Genomic DNA, 18,692 nt, shown 5'->3' on the forward strand with positions numbered 1-18,692 from the left:
TACCTCTTGCACAGTTTTCTCTATAGGGTTCAGCATGATTGCTCACAGTTTTCTGGACTGTTCTTAGAAGTAGCAATGATGATGCAAAGTGGTTCTCACTTCCTGGGCGTCCAAATCAATATGCTTCTTCCAAAGCAAGTTATCTTTCTCGCTCAGTCATCTACTGATTCAGTTGAGCCTGTTGAAGAGCCCCTATAGGACTCCTCTCCCTTGACTTAAGCTACAATTTGAGCTGAGCATGGAATCCTCACTCTTGTTCCTTGCCGACATGGTGGTCAGCTGCTAATCTGCATGTAGCCATTCTCCCGGTAAGAAATACTGCATTATTAACACAGCTTTATTATCAGACCCCCGAGTTTGGCAGAGAGAGCAACATTAGAGGATAATTGGAAGAAAAGCTGATTTGTTAGCAAAATGTTGCCTTTTGGCTAATGAATCATTGTGATTTTTTGCACTGACAGCTCAGTAACAAGCTTGAAGACTACTTTGCTTCAGACCATTAAACTTTGACAAACCAGTTATTAACTACAGCTAGAGCCAGTGGTCTGTGGGGATTATTGCAATTATGAGCCATATATGTAATTTTTAAAAATCATTAGTTGAGACAAGGTGAGTCTGATGATGGAGGGGCTGGTGACTGATAAGTCTCTGTCGCTTGTCATACACAGGCGATAAACAGCTGCCAGGAAGACACCTGGTTGGCGCAGCTCTTTTTCAGGAAGATGTAGCAATAAAGACTGTTCTCAAACAAGGAGCCCTGTTTGGGAAAGAAGAAACAAAGGTTTCTTTTGATTTCTATTTTGGGGGCTGGAGGTCTTTTCTTGCAGAGCTAGAAGGAGGTAAAGAAGGCAAACCAAATAGGAAGAAAGGCAAGTCAGGATGTCCATGGCTTGGGTTCCCTTCCTACAGTTTATTGGGTAGTGGTTACACTTCAAGACCTCAGTGGAACGTGTCTGCCCTTTCCTTTACTGCCCCCCACTGTTCATAATAGGGATCTTGAACTCAGGTGGGTAATATAAATTAGGAGAGCAGAAGGAAGTGGTAAAAACCTTGGTAAAACCACAAGTCAAGTCCAAACACAGCTGTGGGCCTGACCACAACCCCTGGGTTATAGACAGTAGTCCAGGTCCTCCGACTTCAGTACAAGATTCTTCAAATCCAGCCCATACCTCGCCAGCCTCATCTTTTTTTTTTTTTTTTTTTTAAGATTTTATTTATTAGTGAGAGACACAGAGAAAGAGGCAGAGACACAGGCAGAGGGAGAAGCAGGCTCCCTGTGGGGAACCCGATGTGGGACTCCAACCCAGGACCCCGGAATCACGACCTGAGCCAAAGGCTGAGAGGGACGCCTGGGTGACTCAGTGGTTAGATGTCTGCCTTCGGCTCAGGTCATGATCCTGGAGTCCTGGGATTAAGTTCCTCTCCAGGCTCATCTTTTCATATTTTTTTTGAACTCTGATGTCCCAGTCTAACTGTGATGTTCTCTAAATGTGCCTACACTTTCCAGTCTCTGTACTTTCCCTCTCCCAGGAATGGCCGCTCCCTTGAAATCCTTTTCCACATGTTCAAATCCTATGTACTCTATGGGTGTCCGTTTCTTATCAAATTGAGAAGAGGTGGATTAAATCAATGTTGATATCTTTTGTCTTACAAAGCTTTGTGAATCTGTGGCAATTTTCACCATGGTTAGTATGCATGTGAATCTAGTTGCCCTAATCCTGGGGCCCCTAGGGGGCCCTAATCCCACGTAATGTTCTGCATTCCCTAGGTGGCCACATTGCTGGGAGTCTTGCTGTCATCACAGACGCTGCCCACCTCTTAATTGACCTGACCAGTTTCCTGCTCAGTCTCTTCTCCTTGTGGTTGTCATCAAAGCCTCCCTCGAAGCAGCTGACATTTGGATGGCACCGGGCAGGTACAGTTCCCCCACTGAGCATTAATGGCAAAGCAGTGCTATACAGTCAAACTAAGGATAAAAACAGAAGAGACAAGCAAAGCCTCATTCAAAAATCCCTTAGGCACATCGGCGCACAGGATTAAGAGGATGCGTGCCTGGGAACACATGTTCTCAATGTTGATTTGTCAAAAAGCCAGATTAATTGTGCTCCCTCTACTCCAATGGGACAGCAGGAACTTGTATCACTTTAGCAAGAGCCCCAGCCCAAGGGTCTCAGGGTGTGGTACCGTTCATTCAGTTACTCTGCATCTGGGAGGGAGGATGGGATAAAACTTCTACCATTTTGCAAAGTAAGGCACAGAGAGCCCAAGAGAGCTACAGAGATTGAAGAACTTCTCATAGATAAATCGAGAATAAAATGTGAAGAAAATCTAGGGCAGAGCAAGGGTGGCCAACCTCTTACATGACCAGCCTTCACTGAAAGTTGCCTCTAGATACAGACCATGACTTATGGCAATATGCACTGTGGTTTTTCAAGCTTAGGATGGCGGAAAGTTCTGATTTCACACCAAATAATTTATCATCACAAGGGTTTTGGATTGCCTTTCCTGTAATGCTCAGAGAAAAGGAAGGGGAGAAGAAGAGATGAGGCAATAAACATCAATAAAAAGAATTTGTGACGATGTGATATGAAGATGCTTTCCAGACCCTGATCAGTGCTGTACTTGGAAAACATGTCTTTGTCTGAGCACTTGTCATTTGTCTGTATACATTTTTTATATGTACTTTCTCCTTTCTGATGCTATTGGTCAAAGCTATTTTGTAAACATAGGATGTTTTGTAAACACAGACAGAACTCAGAACTTTTAGAATTTATTTATTTATTTATTTACTTATTTATTTTTAAAAGATTTTATTTATTTATTAGTGAGAGACACACAGAGAGAGAAGCAGAGACACAGGCAGAGGGAGAAGCAGGCTCCATGCAGGGAGCCCAATGCGGGACTCACCCCGGGACTCCAGGATCATGCCTTGGGCTGAAGGCAGGCACTAAACCGCTGAGCCATCCAGGCGTCCCTAGAATTTAGAATACTGCTTGTACTTTCTCATCCTGGTGATGGAAGTCCATGAACACTGATACTCTAGAAGACCAGTGCTGTTCAATAGAACTCTCTGCTTCAAGAGAAATGTTCTATAATACAGAGTATAACGTGGCCTTAGAGCACTTTATTTTCTTTTTATTTATTCTTTCTAAGTATGCTCTACACCCAGCATGGAGCCCAGCATGGGGTTTGAACTCACAACCCTGAGATCAGGACCTGAGCTGAGCTGAAGAGTTGGATGCTCAACCAACTGAGCCACTCAGGTGCCCCCAACAAAGCACTTAAAATGTGGCCACTGCTACTGAAGAACCGGACTTTTAATTTTACTTAATTTAAATGAAAACAGCCACATGCGATGACGGTTACCCTATTAGGCAGCACTGTTACAGATGTATAGATGAAAATGAACTAGCTTGTCAACATGTAATTTCATGGATGACTTTGTTTAGGAAGAAGCTAAGTATAAAAAGTGAATTTATTAAGAAGTATTAAGTGGCTAATACGACAGGTGGCATGTGGATGTGGTAAAAATCACGAAGGCTGTGTATAAATGACTGAAGCCTGGGAGACAACATGTTCTATTGTTCTGCTTTAAAAGAGGGAGGGCCAAAAGTATGGAATGTGCCTGACCACTGACTTCCAGAATATTTCTAGGCCCTCCTAGGCTTTTAGTACCTACCTACGAAGTTACATTAAAGTTCAGGGTGAAGTGTTAAGGAACTCCCAAGTAAGCAAACATGCTTTACTCAGCCTGCAGACTGAACACCATCTTAGCTTTAAATATTAATGTAAATGTCTCCACTCTGATCTTTCTTTTCCATATAGTTGCTCTTAAAATGCAGTTAGAGTGTTGATATACCTCTGAGCTTGCCTCTGTGTTTACAATACATTGGGTTGGCAAATGAAACTCATTTTCATCCAGTACCTTCTGAAGCCTTCCCTTGTTACTATTTTATTCCACACAAGGTACCAGTACTGGCAAGTTGTAAATGTTTTATGGTGAAATTGAGAGTTTCTAAACACATTTTATTCTTTGTGTCTCATTATTTCATCTCCTAATAAGTTTCAATCATTTTAGCACCTGTTTAAATTAAAATCCCCAAGGAAAACAGCAATGGCAGATAGCAATTAATATACTTTAAACATTTGCTTGAATTACTTAGTAATATGGAGCATAATGAACTCAGACGCTGGTGTTTTATGAATGCAACATTAAAGTGTCTCATCTTGGTGTTAAAATCCATCCACACTTTTGCTTTGTGAATCACTGAGTGAATGAGTTTAAAGCCTCTTTTGCAGGGAGGGGGGTGGCTGGCAAGGAATGTTAATGCCTTATGATTCTTGAGAGGTTAAGGTAATTCACAAATTCTTTGTGTCTGGGTATCTGTGTGCTTGAATCCCCAGAGATCCTAGGTGCCCTGCTGTCCATCTTGTGCGTCTGGGTGGTGACTGGGGTGTTGGTGTACCTGGCATGTGAACGCCTGCTGTACCCCGATTACCAGATCCAGGGGACGGTGATGATCCTGGTTTCAGGCTGTGCTGTGGCAGCCAACATTATGTAAGTCACTCCACACACTGCCCATAAAAGTTGTCTTTAACCCTGTCTTTAACCCTGTTTGTTTTTGTTTAATTCTTCCACTTTTGAAGATGATAAATTGAATAAATTGTCAGTGAGGTAATGCAGAGCCGGGATCTGAATCTAGATCTACTAGGCCCAGAATCGAGCTCCTGGCCAGTTTGCTCTCATGCATAGTGATGGTTCCATATGAGATATGACTTATTCCTATTTAGTTTTTGTTACATGAACAACACATTATGGGTTGGAAGGGATCTTAAATTTCATTTACTTCAGTTTTCTTTCTACTTTTGAATTCTCCTTTGCAACATCCCAATAAAATAGTCATTAGTGTCATATATTTTAACAGAACTAATAACCGGGAATTTATTTCTCTTCAAAGCAGTCTCTCTTATCTTTGTATCATTGTGACTATATGAAAATTGCTTCTTAAGCTGTATTAGCTAAACTCTTTCTTTAGTTTCCACTTGTTGATCCACTCTCTTACACAGGCAATTTATTCTTATGAGACATGTGATGCCTTACTGGACATGTGATCATTACTATATTGCTCTTCTCTTACCCTAATGAGCTATTTGATTGTTCATGATAAGGGGGTTTTGAGGCCAGGTCTTTGATATTTTTTGGTTGATTTGTTCCTTACCATTTGATAGCTTGATTCTGGGCAACACTATTTAAAACTGTATCATCTATCTATTTATCAATCATCTGTGGTAGACAGAATAATGAATGGCCCCTCAAAGATTTCCACATTCTAACCCTTGAAATTTGTGAGTATATTAATTTACATTGCAAAAGGAACTTTGCAAATCTGATTAAGAATGGATTTTGAGATGGGGAGACTCTCTTGGGTTATCTAGATAGGCCCAATGTAACAGAAAGATCCTTGTAAGAGAGACACTCTGAACATAGACACTTTGAAAAAGCTCCTCAGGTCACTCTAATCCCTTTACCTTCTGCCTGTTTCAGTTCCTTACCTCCTAGTGTGCAAATCATTGGTCAGAATCTCTGAGCTAAACAGTTAGAAGAGTGGAATTTGACTGCTATTACTGAGTAGGTCCCTACTTCCAATCAGCTAACTTGAGAATGTGTTTCATATTGGCAGTGGGAGAAAAAGCGTGTGGAGATCAATGCAAATCTATCACCACAAGGAGACAAATAAGGCAGAGCACATGTGCCGCTGAGTAGGAGTCAATAACATCATCTTTGCATAAGGAGAATAATATGTCCACAAAACAGCAGGGAAAATGAAAATATTAAAAATTTCCTGAGAGTCATATGTCACATAGGTAGTGTCGATGTTACATGAATATGAAAGATACACCCAGCTAACTACCCCATAAATCTAGAACCTTGATGATCAAGTTTGACTTTCTAAATTGATACCATCCAAGTTTTGTTTTTTTTTTTATTGAAACTGCTTTTGAACTTTGACCTTAACATTGAAGGTACTTCTCATACTTAGAAAGACAAGGGAATTGAAAAGTGGTGACTTTCCTGTGCAAGGAGATAGTTATTTGTGGATAAATATACCGAGTGACTATAATGTTTTCTCCCAGAACTGGGATTATAGGTTTCAAGTGTTGCTAGATGCTGTGTTGTCTGAATATAGAAATATCATAACTATAGTCTGGAATAAATCTATTCTTTGGAGACCCAAAATCAGGAAAGAAAGTTCTAATAGAAGTTGCAAAGGGGTTCTAGGATGAGGATTAGTGATAGAGCCTTAAGGCTATCGCATGCTGTTTTCCCTGCCGGAAACATTCTCTCCTCTCCAGCCTACAATTTAACTCTAACATAACCTTTAGCTCCAATTCAATTGCTTTGTCTAACTAAATCAGACTTCTCTGTTGTGTTATCCATAGCACAAGTTCTTAGTAGACTTATTAAAATTAGAATTTTCATTTATTTGGGTCTTTTAAAAATCTCTGCCCTCTCCATTATACTTAAAGCTACTTGGGGGACCATGTTTCATTCACCTTTATACCCCAAGCATTTAGCAGTGCCTGGCACACAACAGTCCCTAAGTACTTTTTTTCTAATAAAATGAGTAAAAGAATGAGTGACAATATGATAAGCACATATGAATAGACCTAGAAAGAGAGTATGTTTAACTGCCAGGCATATCAGGCTGTCTGAAGATTCTTAAGTGGTAACTATTAATTAAGGATGAATTTCTGCCCAAACAGTGACCATCTAAAAACCGTACATTATGTAATGATCAAATCTTGCTGGAGAGCAATCATCCCACTTTGTGGTGATGACATTCAATTTAACAGGCACTTTAGACTGAGATATGTGGTACTAAAGAATAATTTTTTAAAAATCCTTGTTCCAAAATAAAATCAGATACATAATTTATTGTGGCTAATACTTATCTCTTTGACTTGGATAGGAGATGTTAAATTTTGCAATGTGTTATATACAGAGAGAGAATGAGGCCACAGCTTATACTCTTAGGACTGTATAAAATTTATATATGTTTGCATTTCTATATACATTTACATGTTAAATTGCATAATATTTACATATATATTTAAAATACATTAAAACATTTTAGTTTCTTATTAATAGCTACATATATACAAGCACATGAGTATCATCATTGGCCATTAAGAAATTATTCAGATTTTAAGTTCTCATAGAAATGAACAAAATTAAGTAAAATAAAATATTTTTTTAAAAATCTGAACCTAATGAAATTTTATTTTTGTTTTACCCCCTTTGCTGTCGTTTGCATTTGAAACCAGTACATTTAATTTAGCTCCCACCAAAGCACAGCTTTAAGCCTAACTTAATGCCTGACATTCAGTAGACCCTCAATAAATGATATTTTCCCTCTTCATTATCAAATAGTTTCATTTAGGAAGTGATACTTTCCAGTTTTCAGGTGAACCATAGTAGCACTGGGTAGATAGAAGAACTATCTGAAGTGAACTTTTGTTGTCTCTCCTTGTGTAAAAATTTAAAATTCTATGATACATTTGTTTTCAAAAATTAGTCCAAAATAGTACATTTTACAGCATTAATATTTCAACTATCTGCAATCCTAGATAATACATGGTCTTGTGAATTCCCCATTATGCTGCATAGGTTTTCACGGGCTAATCTCACGTGTGCCAAGAATACCCTTCTCTTTTTCAGGCTAAGTGTGATTCTGCACCAAAAACACCCTGGCCACAATCATAAGGAAGTGCAAGCTAATGCCAGTGTCAGAGCGGCTTTTGTGCATGCCCTTGGAGATCTATTTCAGAGCATCAGTGTGCTAACCAGTGCACTTATTATCTACTTTAAGGTGAGAATGTTTGAGTTTGCTCACTGTCATAGTAAATTTATAGATTTTGTAGTACAGGAGCTGACATGCCAATATTAACTTAAATGAGGTGGACAGCCTATATTTGCCTATACCAACTGCTTTGCAAGGTTTAAACACACAAACAAATATCCAAAGCCTGAAACCTTAGACTTTCCAAATTCCTAAGTGCTATGTCTTAAACTATAGGGGCACCAGTCTTTCCAAAAAGTAGTTACTTTTGTTATGGAGCTAAGATGAACAGCAATGGAACAATGGATACCTTAGGATTCTTGGGTTATAAGTAAGGGAAAAGATGTCTAGCTTACTTAAGAAAAAATATATTTATTGACTGGAATTTATTTGATGTACTCTTGGACAGAAATCAAGGTAGAAATAAAGACAACATTGGGTGTCTTAGATTTCAGAAACTATCCACTTTCTGTCCCAAGTACCAATGTAAAAATGAATGTGCCTCAGCCATTTCCCCCCATTTCTTGTCATTCTGCTGAAATGTGTATTTCTGGGAAAGAGTCCAACAGACTAAGGTAGGATCTTGTACCTGCTGCTTGGCTTGGGAGGGAGAGAATCTGATTGACTGTCTCACCAATATTACCCACAATGGGGGAAAGATAATTCTCCTCCCAATGTCAGGGTGTTAATGGGAAGTTGGGATGGATCCTGGGTGAACCTCTGACCCTAAACAAACATTTACCACAGATCTGTTAGGCCAAGAACTGATGGAAGTGCACTGAGGTGGAGGTAGAAGTAATGGAGAAGAGCATTTAGCTTTGTTATTTGCATCTTGATCATCCAGTTAGCAGGGATTCTTTATCATTTTTATTAAAAAATAAAAACATATAAACAAAAATTACAGACATATCTGAATTCAGTTGAGCATATATTCATTGAAAGCTTCAAGTTTAAGGCAAAATTGTTCAAACTTGCACTGGTTAGTAGAATTTGAGAGTTTCTCAGAGGTAATTGGGCATGGACTTTTTAGTGGCACAAAATTTCAAGGGCAGAGGAACAGGTATCCCTGAGGCTAAGGGGTCCAGTGGTGAGACAGTGCCAAGAATGAGGCCTCAGCTTATACTCTTAGGACTTAATCAAAAATGCCTGCCTCAAATATGTGTCATCCTGAGGAGGGAAAGAAAGGAACTAACCCCAGTCTGCCAAGACCAAGCTCCAGCTGGACCTTGGTCATATGCCACCTCTGGGCAGGTGATACCCTTTCCTCTTACCAAGGCTAAAAGCCATTGAATACTGTATAAACTTGTGCATATTTTTAATCACATACTCTGCGCTTCTATTAATTTGAGAAAAGTCAAATCAGGCCTTTGGAGAGAAAACTCAAGGATATTTTCCCTTTACATCTTAGATTTACTTTTTAAAATTTCTTCCGTCACTGATAGTTTGAAGCTTAAAAGAAGGATTGAGTCTTCAGGAAGTCTTACCTCTGAGTTGGACGCCAAATGTCAGGCAGGCGAAGGGTGATAATGTGAAAAAGAAGCAGAGATGATTATTCATTCTATTAATCAAACTTTTCATGGAAGGCCTGAATTCAGTTAACTAAAGTCCCTGTATTTTTTAGCCAGACTATAAAATGGCTGACCCCATCTGCACATTTGTCTTTTCCATCCTGGTTTTGGCCAGCACCATCACTGTCTTAAAGGACTTCTCCATCTTACTCATGGAAGGTAGGAGTGATTTTATTATTATTTCCAGGATCAATGTTTTTTCTTCCCTATAATCACAGCAGGGCACATTCACTGTTAATTTGCATTCTAAGGAAAATATAAATTTATAAGGAGTTTTTGTGAAAACAGATATTATTTTTTTATTCATATGGGAACAAATAAAAAGAGCTGGTTTCTCTTTTTTCCTCCAGCAACTATTAAATGATATGGCATGGTATAAAAATGATATGTACAAATACTAAGGACAGACACTGAAGGAGATATTGCAAAAATAGAAATTTCTCCCTAAATATATGGAAAAGACTTAAGAATAATTGGATAATCTATCTCTCAGGCAGCATTATAACTACTATGAAGGGCTTGCCTAAAACCCCTTGTAGACCTGGCTAACAGTCCTTAAACTTCAGTGCATCAGAATCACTTGATGTCTGTTAAGGCTGCTGGGCCCACCCTCATAGTTCCAGAACCAGTAGGTCTGGAGTAGGGCCTAAGAATTGGAATTTTTAACAAGATGCTGACACTGCTGGTCCAGGGAACACACTTTGAGAACCACTGGAATAGTCTTTTCATACCACTTAAAGGATTACTACATGAGAGCACTGAGAGTAGCACGTAGAAAATTCAATCGGAATTAGAGGTTTACATCACATCAAGCATTTGGACAATCAAAAATATCCAGATCTTGGCTTGAACTTTTCTTTTTTGCCCAGCACATTTTGACATAAGGCTAACACAATCTCAGAGTGCAGGTGCCTTCACAAAAGCCCACACTTCTTAGTGTTCATTACTGATCACATGTTTAAGGATTTTATCCCATTGGGCACTGTAAGAGGATGATAGACAGATGTAAGACAATGTTAGAGGATGATAATGTTGACAACAGTGAAACAGAAAAGGGAGTCAAATGTCACTGTGGAACAAGTGGACTTCCTCTCTTTGAAAGTGACAATATTTGGTTTGTTAAGTCACAGATGCATCTATTTCCTTTCTGAGGGCTGAGTGCTGAGCTGCAGCTGTTCCTAATATGGGACTTTGCTGACTTACAGATGGAGAAAAACAAGTTGGTGTACATTGGAGATGAGTATATTCCACTGTCTCTGTCTCTTAGTACAGCTCTTCTCAGGTGACTATTTCTTTTTATTTAAGGAAAACGTAGCTAATTATTGAAACTGGCAGGTAACTCCTACGTGGAAAATGCTTAATTTTTAAATTAGGTTTTCAAATTAGGTTAGCATAAAATAATACTTGTACTTAATGAAGTTTTCTAAAAATATGGAATGGTATAAAATTATTAAAAGTTTCCTCATTTTTCCACCTTTGAATTCTCAGTCCCATTCTTCAGAGATAACACCTACTAATAAGTTGATATGTATCTGTCCAAAAATATTTAGGCATTTACATATATATGTGTACATATATAGTGTGTTTTTTTATATAAACAGAATTATGCATTGATTCCTATTTTGTTCACCTTACTTTCTTCACTTGGAGGTCTTTTCATATTAGCACATACAGAGATACATCTTATTCTTTTTTTTTTTCTTATTCCTTTTCATGGTATGAAGTATTTCCCTGGATGCATGTACTTACTTATTGATGGACATTATAGATAATGGTGTAATTACCATTCTGTCCATATATATTTTTTTTAGTGCTTGAATATCTGTGTCTTAGAAGTGATATTGCTGTTTCAAAAGTTATGTGCATTTAAAAATTTGATAGATATTGCCATTTCTACCAAACATACCATATCAATTTCTTTCCTGCCAACAGCATCTGAGAATGCCCATTTCCTCACATCCTCACCATCACTGAGTATCAAAATGTTGATTCTTTTCTAATCTGACAGGTGAAATATTATATTTTATTGATTCCATATGTAATTCCTTCATTATGAGATATATTGAGTGATTTTTCATATATTTATTAACCTGGGCAATTATTTTTTAAAGACTAATTTTGGTATTTTCCTGGATGTATTAATACTTTCACAGGCTCTCCTTCAGAAAAAACAAAACAAAACAAAACAAAACAAAAAACAAAACTCTAGTATATGATGGAGCACTGAAGCCAGTGAGAACATATCCTCTTGCTTGTCAACATTATTTTATATAGTAAAATAAGTAACAGTGAACTTGTATTCTCTATAAAAGTAAAGATATAAGTGAGGCAAGAGGGAAGGGGGTAGTGGGATTGTGATTTTATCTCAAGGGTCCTAGACAATGACAATAGGTTTTTAGAGGATCACATGAAACTCCTCAGAGATGATACATAAGGCATAATAGGCAACTTTGGGTTGCAAGACTTAGACTTCTACCATTTGTATCATGTTTCACGCTCAAACCATGGGCTTGAGAATCTGACATCCCCGGTCTCTGTGTAGCCTTAGCAATGGTTCTTAACCTCTCTGACTCCCAATTTCCTCTCCCCCAATTAAATAGGAATTGTGACCTTGACATTTAGCCCTTAAAGTTCTTACAAAGATTAAGTAAGATAAGCACTATGAATGCAGTACTTAGCGCAAACCTCGACATATGGCCATTTCTCGGTAAAGATGGGTTATTATCATTACAATATAACAATGTCGACCATGACTCCATACACATTCTATTTATGACTAATCTAAGAACTCTTGTTTCCAGTGGTCTGAGCTCTATGCAACTCAGAATTTTATTTTACAGAATAAAAGAACATGTTGACCAGCTCTTTGTTACCTTTTATTTTACAGAATAAAAGAACATGTTGACCAGCTCTTTGTTACCTCCATGAAACAATATGAAGTGAGATAAAAAGTAAACTCAAACTGGGATGCCTGGGTGGCTCAGTGGTTGAGTGTCTGCCTTCCGCTCAGGATGTCATCCTGGAGTCCCAGGATAGGGTCCCATAGTGGGCTCCCCATGGGGAGCCTGCTTCTCCCTCTGCCTGTCGTTCTATGTCTCTGCCTCTCTCTGTGTGTCTCCCATGAATAAAATAAATAAAATCTTAAAAAAATAAACTCAAACTGTAGAGAATTTTAATATTAGCTTTAAGATGGAAATCCCCATGAGTAAGCCTTTTAAATCCTGAAAAAGGAGGATTAAGGATTTCCTATTCCTTTAAGTAAGTTGTTCTTGACTTGCTGCTCATTACAATCATTTGGGAAACTTTTAAAAATACTTATGCACAGGCCTCATACCCAGAGATTCTGATTTAATTGACTCAGTTTAGGGCCTGTTTTGATGGGTTTTTTTTTAACATGCAAGCAAACTTGAGAACTATTGCAAGGTAGGGCTGCCCAGTGGTTTGTTAATGTCAGTGCAATGGTTCTCAATCTTGGCTGTGTGTTAGAATCACCAAATGAGCTATAAACATACTGATGCTTCATCTTATCCCCAGAGGGTCTAATTTAATTGGTCCTGGGTGTGACCTGGTAATCAGGATTTCTAAAATCTCTTCTGAGGATACTAATATGCATTCAAGGTGGAGAGCCACTTTGAAAGCATGTCAATTTCAGAGCCTTATCCATAGAAATTTTCTTCAGAAGGACAGGAATGGAGCTAAGGCATATTTATTTTTAACAAACACACCAGGTGTTTGTGTTGTGTATATATGATTGAAGTAGGAGCTAAAAGGTGGTCATCCTTAGAAATCTGTTCTACAGCATCCTCTTTGGGTCATCGTTAGTTGGCATGGATTTAATTATTGCCTCAAGTGGCTTTATCATTGTTATGCTGGTTGAGTTGATTAAAAAAACTTATATTAAACTGATGTGTTTTACAATTCTAACCAACCATTAGCTTGCCTTCTCTCTGCCAAAGCAAAGACCCTTGCACTTTCATAGCCTCTCATCTTCCAAATGACAATCCTTGCAATATTTGAAAAAAGGGATCGATACTTCTGCCCTCAGCTTTCACTTTTTCTTTCCTTTTTTTCCCCTAAGGTTTTATTTATTTATTTATGAGAGGCACACAGAGAGAGGCAGAGACATAGGCAGAAGGAGAAGCAGGCTCGCTGTGGGGGACTATTGCAAGACTCGATCTCAGGACCCCAGGATCTGACCTGAGCCAAAGGCAGACACTCAACCACTGAGCCACCCAAGAGCCCTGAGCTTTCACTTCTTCAAGCTGGGGAAACCCCAGTTCCCTCAGCCCGAAAGAATAGCTGATTGGCTGACAGCATCCCTACCTTCTTGTATGCCCCCACACCATTCCTTTGGAATCAAGAAAGATGTCAAACTCTGACATTATATGACCCAGTCATTAAACCCTGAGTAATGTACCTAGATCAATAAAAATTCTATAAACCGAATAAGATGGCATTACAATGTTAGTATCACCTATTAACAAGGTTCAGTAAGTGACCTATTGCAGAACTCTGATTTACATAGCATTGTAGTGTACAAAGAGCAGAAATTTTTTCCCACTTGCTCCTCAAAGAACTCAGTATACATATTGCTCTTACTGTCCCTATTTTACCATAGATCTGCTGAGGATCAGAGAAGTTCCAAGATTTGGGTAAATTCATGGTAGTTGTGGTCAGAATGCTAACCCAGAATTATTTCATAACAAGTCCCATGTTTCTTCATTTTGGTTTCTAGAGTGTATGCAAAGATAGTAGAAATAACTTAATAGTAGATAGTAGAAAAAACTTAATTGGTTTAATAACACACCCCGAAAACAGAGAATGATTGCTATTGTTGGTTATTGCGTGGTAAATTTTGCAAACATTCTTTGATGTGAAACCCTTTGACACAGTCAAGTGAATCTGATTTGTAAACATCTGAAGTAAGAAACCAGAAAAGAGGAGGGCAAGTTGAAATTCTGGAGAAGATTTTGCAGCCCCATTTAGCCCTGTGGATGAGCTATATTTAGTTAAATAACAAACAGCCTCCCTCTCCTTCCTCTTGTTAGGTGTACCTAAGAACCTGAATTACAGTGATGTGAAAGAGCTCATCTTAGCTGTGGATGGTGTGGTGTCTGTGCACAGCTTGCACATCTGGTCTCTAGCAATGAACCAAGTGATTCTCTCAGCTCATGTTGCTGCAGGTCAGTGAGTTTTGTAAACACCCTGCCAAAATTCAGCCCTTGTCCTGTAAACTCAATAATTTCCCTCCTTTTTGTAGAGCTTCTCTTTAGTGTCTGTTGCCTGTCAAAACAACTGTAAAGTGTTTCCTATTACCAAAGGCCTTTGAAAACACCCCTTGTCAATGTTATCGTAGCAACAATGATACTGAAGACATCCCTTTGAGGCAGACTGCAGAGGGTAGAGGGTAGAACAAATGGTTTAAATGCCACCCAAACCTCAAAGCCTTAAACTCTGAAAATTGGATCTCACCTGTCTGATTTGGTGCCCAATCAGTTAAATAATGGGATGAATTCAGCAATAAATGCTCATTGAATATCTCCTGGTCTAAGGTGCTCTATCACTGAAGATAAAAAGATGAAGGGACATAGGTCTCATCCTTAAGATTCTAACAAGCTAAAAGACGCTCTAGCAGGGATTAATTAATGGATGGTTAGAAATTCTGTACCATGTGAGATAATTCTTAGGGTGTTGGATTCTAAAAACTTTCTTAAATAGAAGGTGATTCACACATTATGTGTCCTTGGGCTGGGGAAACAGGCTGTGGGGGGAAGGGGGGAGGATCTCTCACTGCCTCAGGAGACAGCTCAGGCAAAATGATATGTCAGGCAGCTAAAAAATAACTCAAGAAGTTATTTAGAGGCAGGCAGGCTACAGCAACAACGGCGACAGGCATTTGAGGGTTAGGCTTAGACATCCTCATCTTTGCTGAGAATCTCAGATCTGGCTACAGGTGATTTATAGCATCCACTACACCAATATTTTACTGCAGGTGGAAGAATCTAGTAAACAGGTTGCTATTGGGGGGAGAGGGCCTTAGAGCCTCCTGATACTTTTTGGAACAAGAGAAAAATGGAAGTAAGGTTGCTGCTCTAGGAGGAGTCTGTGGGGAGCTCTAAATGCTTCCTGATTCCTTTCACTAGCCTTGATATAAATGCTGATTAGATACAAGAGCTGCAACCCAAAGATCTCTGGGGACTGGCGGAAAGGGCTATATGAGAAAGAAAGAGCTTTGTCTTAGCTTTCTTCAGGCCTTATCTCCCCTTCCATGCTCAGCTTCTAAGCACGCCAGACCCCAAGAGAACTGTGGGCAGGAAGAGTTCCCATAGTGATGAGTACTTTGCTGCACCAGAATTTCCCCTGTCTTGTCTGTGTGAATGTAACTGATTGTCAGAGCCAACGTGGCTTCTTCTGAGTGCTCTTCTTGTGCCCCTCCCCACCAGGTCAAAGACAAAGTACTTGAAGCTGGAAATTTAGCAGTCACCCATGTGTGTGCAATCAGTGCCAATCTCACTGTGGTTCTTTCCCAACAGCAGCCAGCCGTGACAGCCAGGTTGTTCGGAGAGAGATTGTTAAAGCCCTCAGCAATAGCTATACTGTGCACTCGCTCACCATTCAGATGGAATCTCCAGCTGACCAGGACCCCAACTGCTTTTTCTGTGAAGACCCCCGGGACTAGTTCAGTCACAATGTCAACTTCCCAGTTTTGATGGGCCACTATATGCTGCTCTGCAGTTTCTAGAACCTAAGAAATAAAGTACCAAAGGAAGAAGTTTGAGAAATTCATGACACAGTACAGTGCACATTATATCCTTCTTTTTTTAGTCCATCCACCATAAATGAAAATGCATTTAGACTCATCAGCCAATTGGATTATCAACTCATCAGTAGCTGTGTTCAATTACAGGAATGTGTGTAGTCTTATAGTCTTATTCCTGACTGGGACTGAAATAAAAGCTGTTTGTAACCATAGGCAATAAAAAGTTCCTCTCCATTCAATAATGTATCCTGAGTGAGTGGGTAAAATTGAACTCAGGAAACTCTTATTAGGAATTGGTGCCAAGGAAAGTCACAAAATTCTCTGAAAACATGAGAAGCAAAATAAGAAGAGCCAAGCAAGGTTAAAAGAGATTCTGGAAACTTAACATCCCACCATAACTTGACTCTCTTAGGAAGTTATAATATGATTTGGAGCAGAATCTTTTCTCTCCCTATCCATATCACTATTTACTAAATGGGGTAGAAATGTCCTTTTTCCTTATCAATTACAAATTATGTTTTAATATGCCTAAAACTATTGAGTGACATTTTACTTTCTGTATAAAAGCTCTGGACCAATGAAAAATTATGAAATTGTTGTTTTTTGAGTGTTTTCATATGGTATGACCTAATAATAGAACAGAAGCACAGAGCATCAGAATTCTTATCTCAGGTCACATGGAAAATAATTTAGTCAAAGAATTGAGAACTTCCGGATCTTGAATAATTGAATAATATTTATGGAGTCCCAGCTATTGTCCAGGTTTTGCACTGGGCTGTTTAGATATGTCACCTCATTTCATTTGAATGACAACTTTGGGAAAGTCGGAATTAATACCATCATGTATAGATAAGGACACAGGCTCACAGAGGTTAAGTAATTTAATCAATGTCATTCATTCATTCAAAAATAGTTTGTCGATGCAGGCTATGAGCTGAGTATTGGTGAACTATGTCAATACGGCCTTTTTGTTCATGGAGCTATTTCCCTTTTGTTGGGGAGACAGGCATTCCACCAGTAAATACCAAGAATGTATTACAAAGAGTGGTAAGTGATAAAGGAGGAGAGGCTGGTTTAGATTGGGAGAGGTCAATGGACAGCCTCCCTGAAGAAACAGCATTCAAGTTGAGACCTGAATAGAAAACTAGGTGATAGCCAGATTAATTTAGGAGGAAGTACATTCTAGAAGAACCAAGAGCATGAATGGGCACCATGAAAAAAGAACTTGGTACATGGGAGGAAATGAGGAAGGCCCTTGTGGCTGGAGGGTACTGAGGGGTGAGTTAAAAAAAACATGGAGGACATGAGGGAAGAGAGATGAGCAAGTCCATTTGGCAAAGTAAGATTCATTCAGAGTCATTGATTGTATAATTCCGTGCTTCTAGCACTGATTGTAACTCATCACCTGTAGAAAGTAAAGTAAAATAAAGAAGTATAGGCCTACACCCTGGAAATTCTGATTTAATGGGTATGGTTTGGAACCTAAACTTCTGTTTTTTTGTTTTTGTTTTTGTTTTTGTTTTTTAACACATCCAGAGATATTCTAAAGAATAGCTGGAGTCTAAAAGAACTTCAACCACAGAAGGTCATTGAGTGGGGGATTCAGACACATATCCAGACACCTACAGTAATATCTTGAATTGCAAACATGTGGATGGGGTCTAAAGGGGCATTGCCATGTGGGCATAGCCACTGAGGCTTCATGTTATTGAGGAGATAGTCATGCTGGACTTTGACTTATATCTGAGATTTGTCTAGACAGATGAAGAAAAGGGCATTCTAGACAAAGGGAAGACTATATGGAAGGTATACTCATGTTTACTTTTTAATTTTTAAAAATATTTACTTATAGAGAGAAAAAGATCACGAGGAGGAGGGGCAGAGGGAGAGGGAGAGAGAAACTCAAGCAGACTCCATGCTGAGCATGGAGCCTGATGTGGGGCTCGATCTCATGATCTGAGCAAAAACCAAGTGTTGAATGCTTAACTGACTGTGCCACCCAAGCGCCCCTACCTGTTAATTTTCAATTTGAAAGCAGAATATATGTGGCAAAGGAAATGTTCAACTCTGATTTTTAAAACTATATAATTTTAACATTGCCATTATTAATTTTGTAGAACAAAAGTTATGTCTTTGATGATTTTTATGTCATTGTCAGCATCCAGCAGGGTGCTGGAAACCTAGCAGGCATTAAATAATTGTTGAGGCAATGACTCTGGGGCTATGTGTGGGTCCTGTCATTATTTTTCATTTATATTTGTATTTTTCTGAAATTTTGAGGGCCAAGAAAACATCGACTTTGACGGAGGAGGTCACATCTGTGCCATCTCTGCAAATCAATCAGCACTGCCGAAATCACTACTTAGCATTCTGCTGACAAATAGACTTGTCCCCCACCTCAGTAAGCACGTTTAGGCAACCAGAATTAGAGCCACTCAGGTTACTAATGTGTCCTGCCTCAGCTGGCTCTTAAAATGGCAGGGATAGTTCATGTCAAATCATTCCTCCTGTCTCAAAGCCTGT

At 39.0% G+C, this 18,692-nt stretch overlaps 1 protein-coding gene across 2 annotated transcripts in view; it reads left to right on the forward strand.

Moving 5' to 3' along the window:
• SLC30A8 (solute carrier family 30 member 8) overlaps positions 1 to 18,393 on the forward strand; it is a 35,937-nt gene extending 17,544 nt beyond the window's left edge. The window contains exons 3-8 of one of the 2 annotated variants that reach the window (XM_025450984.3): positions 1,769 to 1,915; positions 4,405 to 4,558; positions 7,721 to 7,871; positions 9,463 to 9,568; positions 14,458 to 14,592; positions 15,946 to 18,393. In XM_025450984.3, coding sequence (XP_025306769.1) covers positions 1,769 to 1,915; positions 4,405 to 4,558; positions 7,721 to 7,871; positions 9,463 to 9,568; positions 14,458 to 14,592; positions 15,946 to 16,088 — 836 coding nt within the window. In that variant the 3' untranslated portion in view covers positions 16,089 to 18,393. Of the gene's footprint in view, positions 1 to 1,768; positions 1,916 to 4,404; positions 4,559 to 7,720; positions 7,872 to 9,462; positions 9,569 to 14,457; positions 14,593 to 15,942 lie in introns of both variants that reach the window. The other variant, XM_025450983.3, reaches the window with a different exon arrangement.
• Positions 18,394 to 18,692: the final 299 nt, after the last annotated feature.

This window comes from Canis lupus, chromosome 13, assembly GCF_003254725.2.
Source record: "Canis lupus dingo isolate Sandy chromosome 13, ASM325472v2, whole genome shotgun sequence".
NCBI lineage: Eukaryota > Metazoa > Chordata > Mammalia > Carnivora > Canidae > Canis > Canis lupus.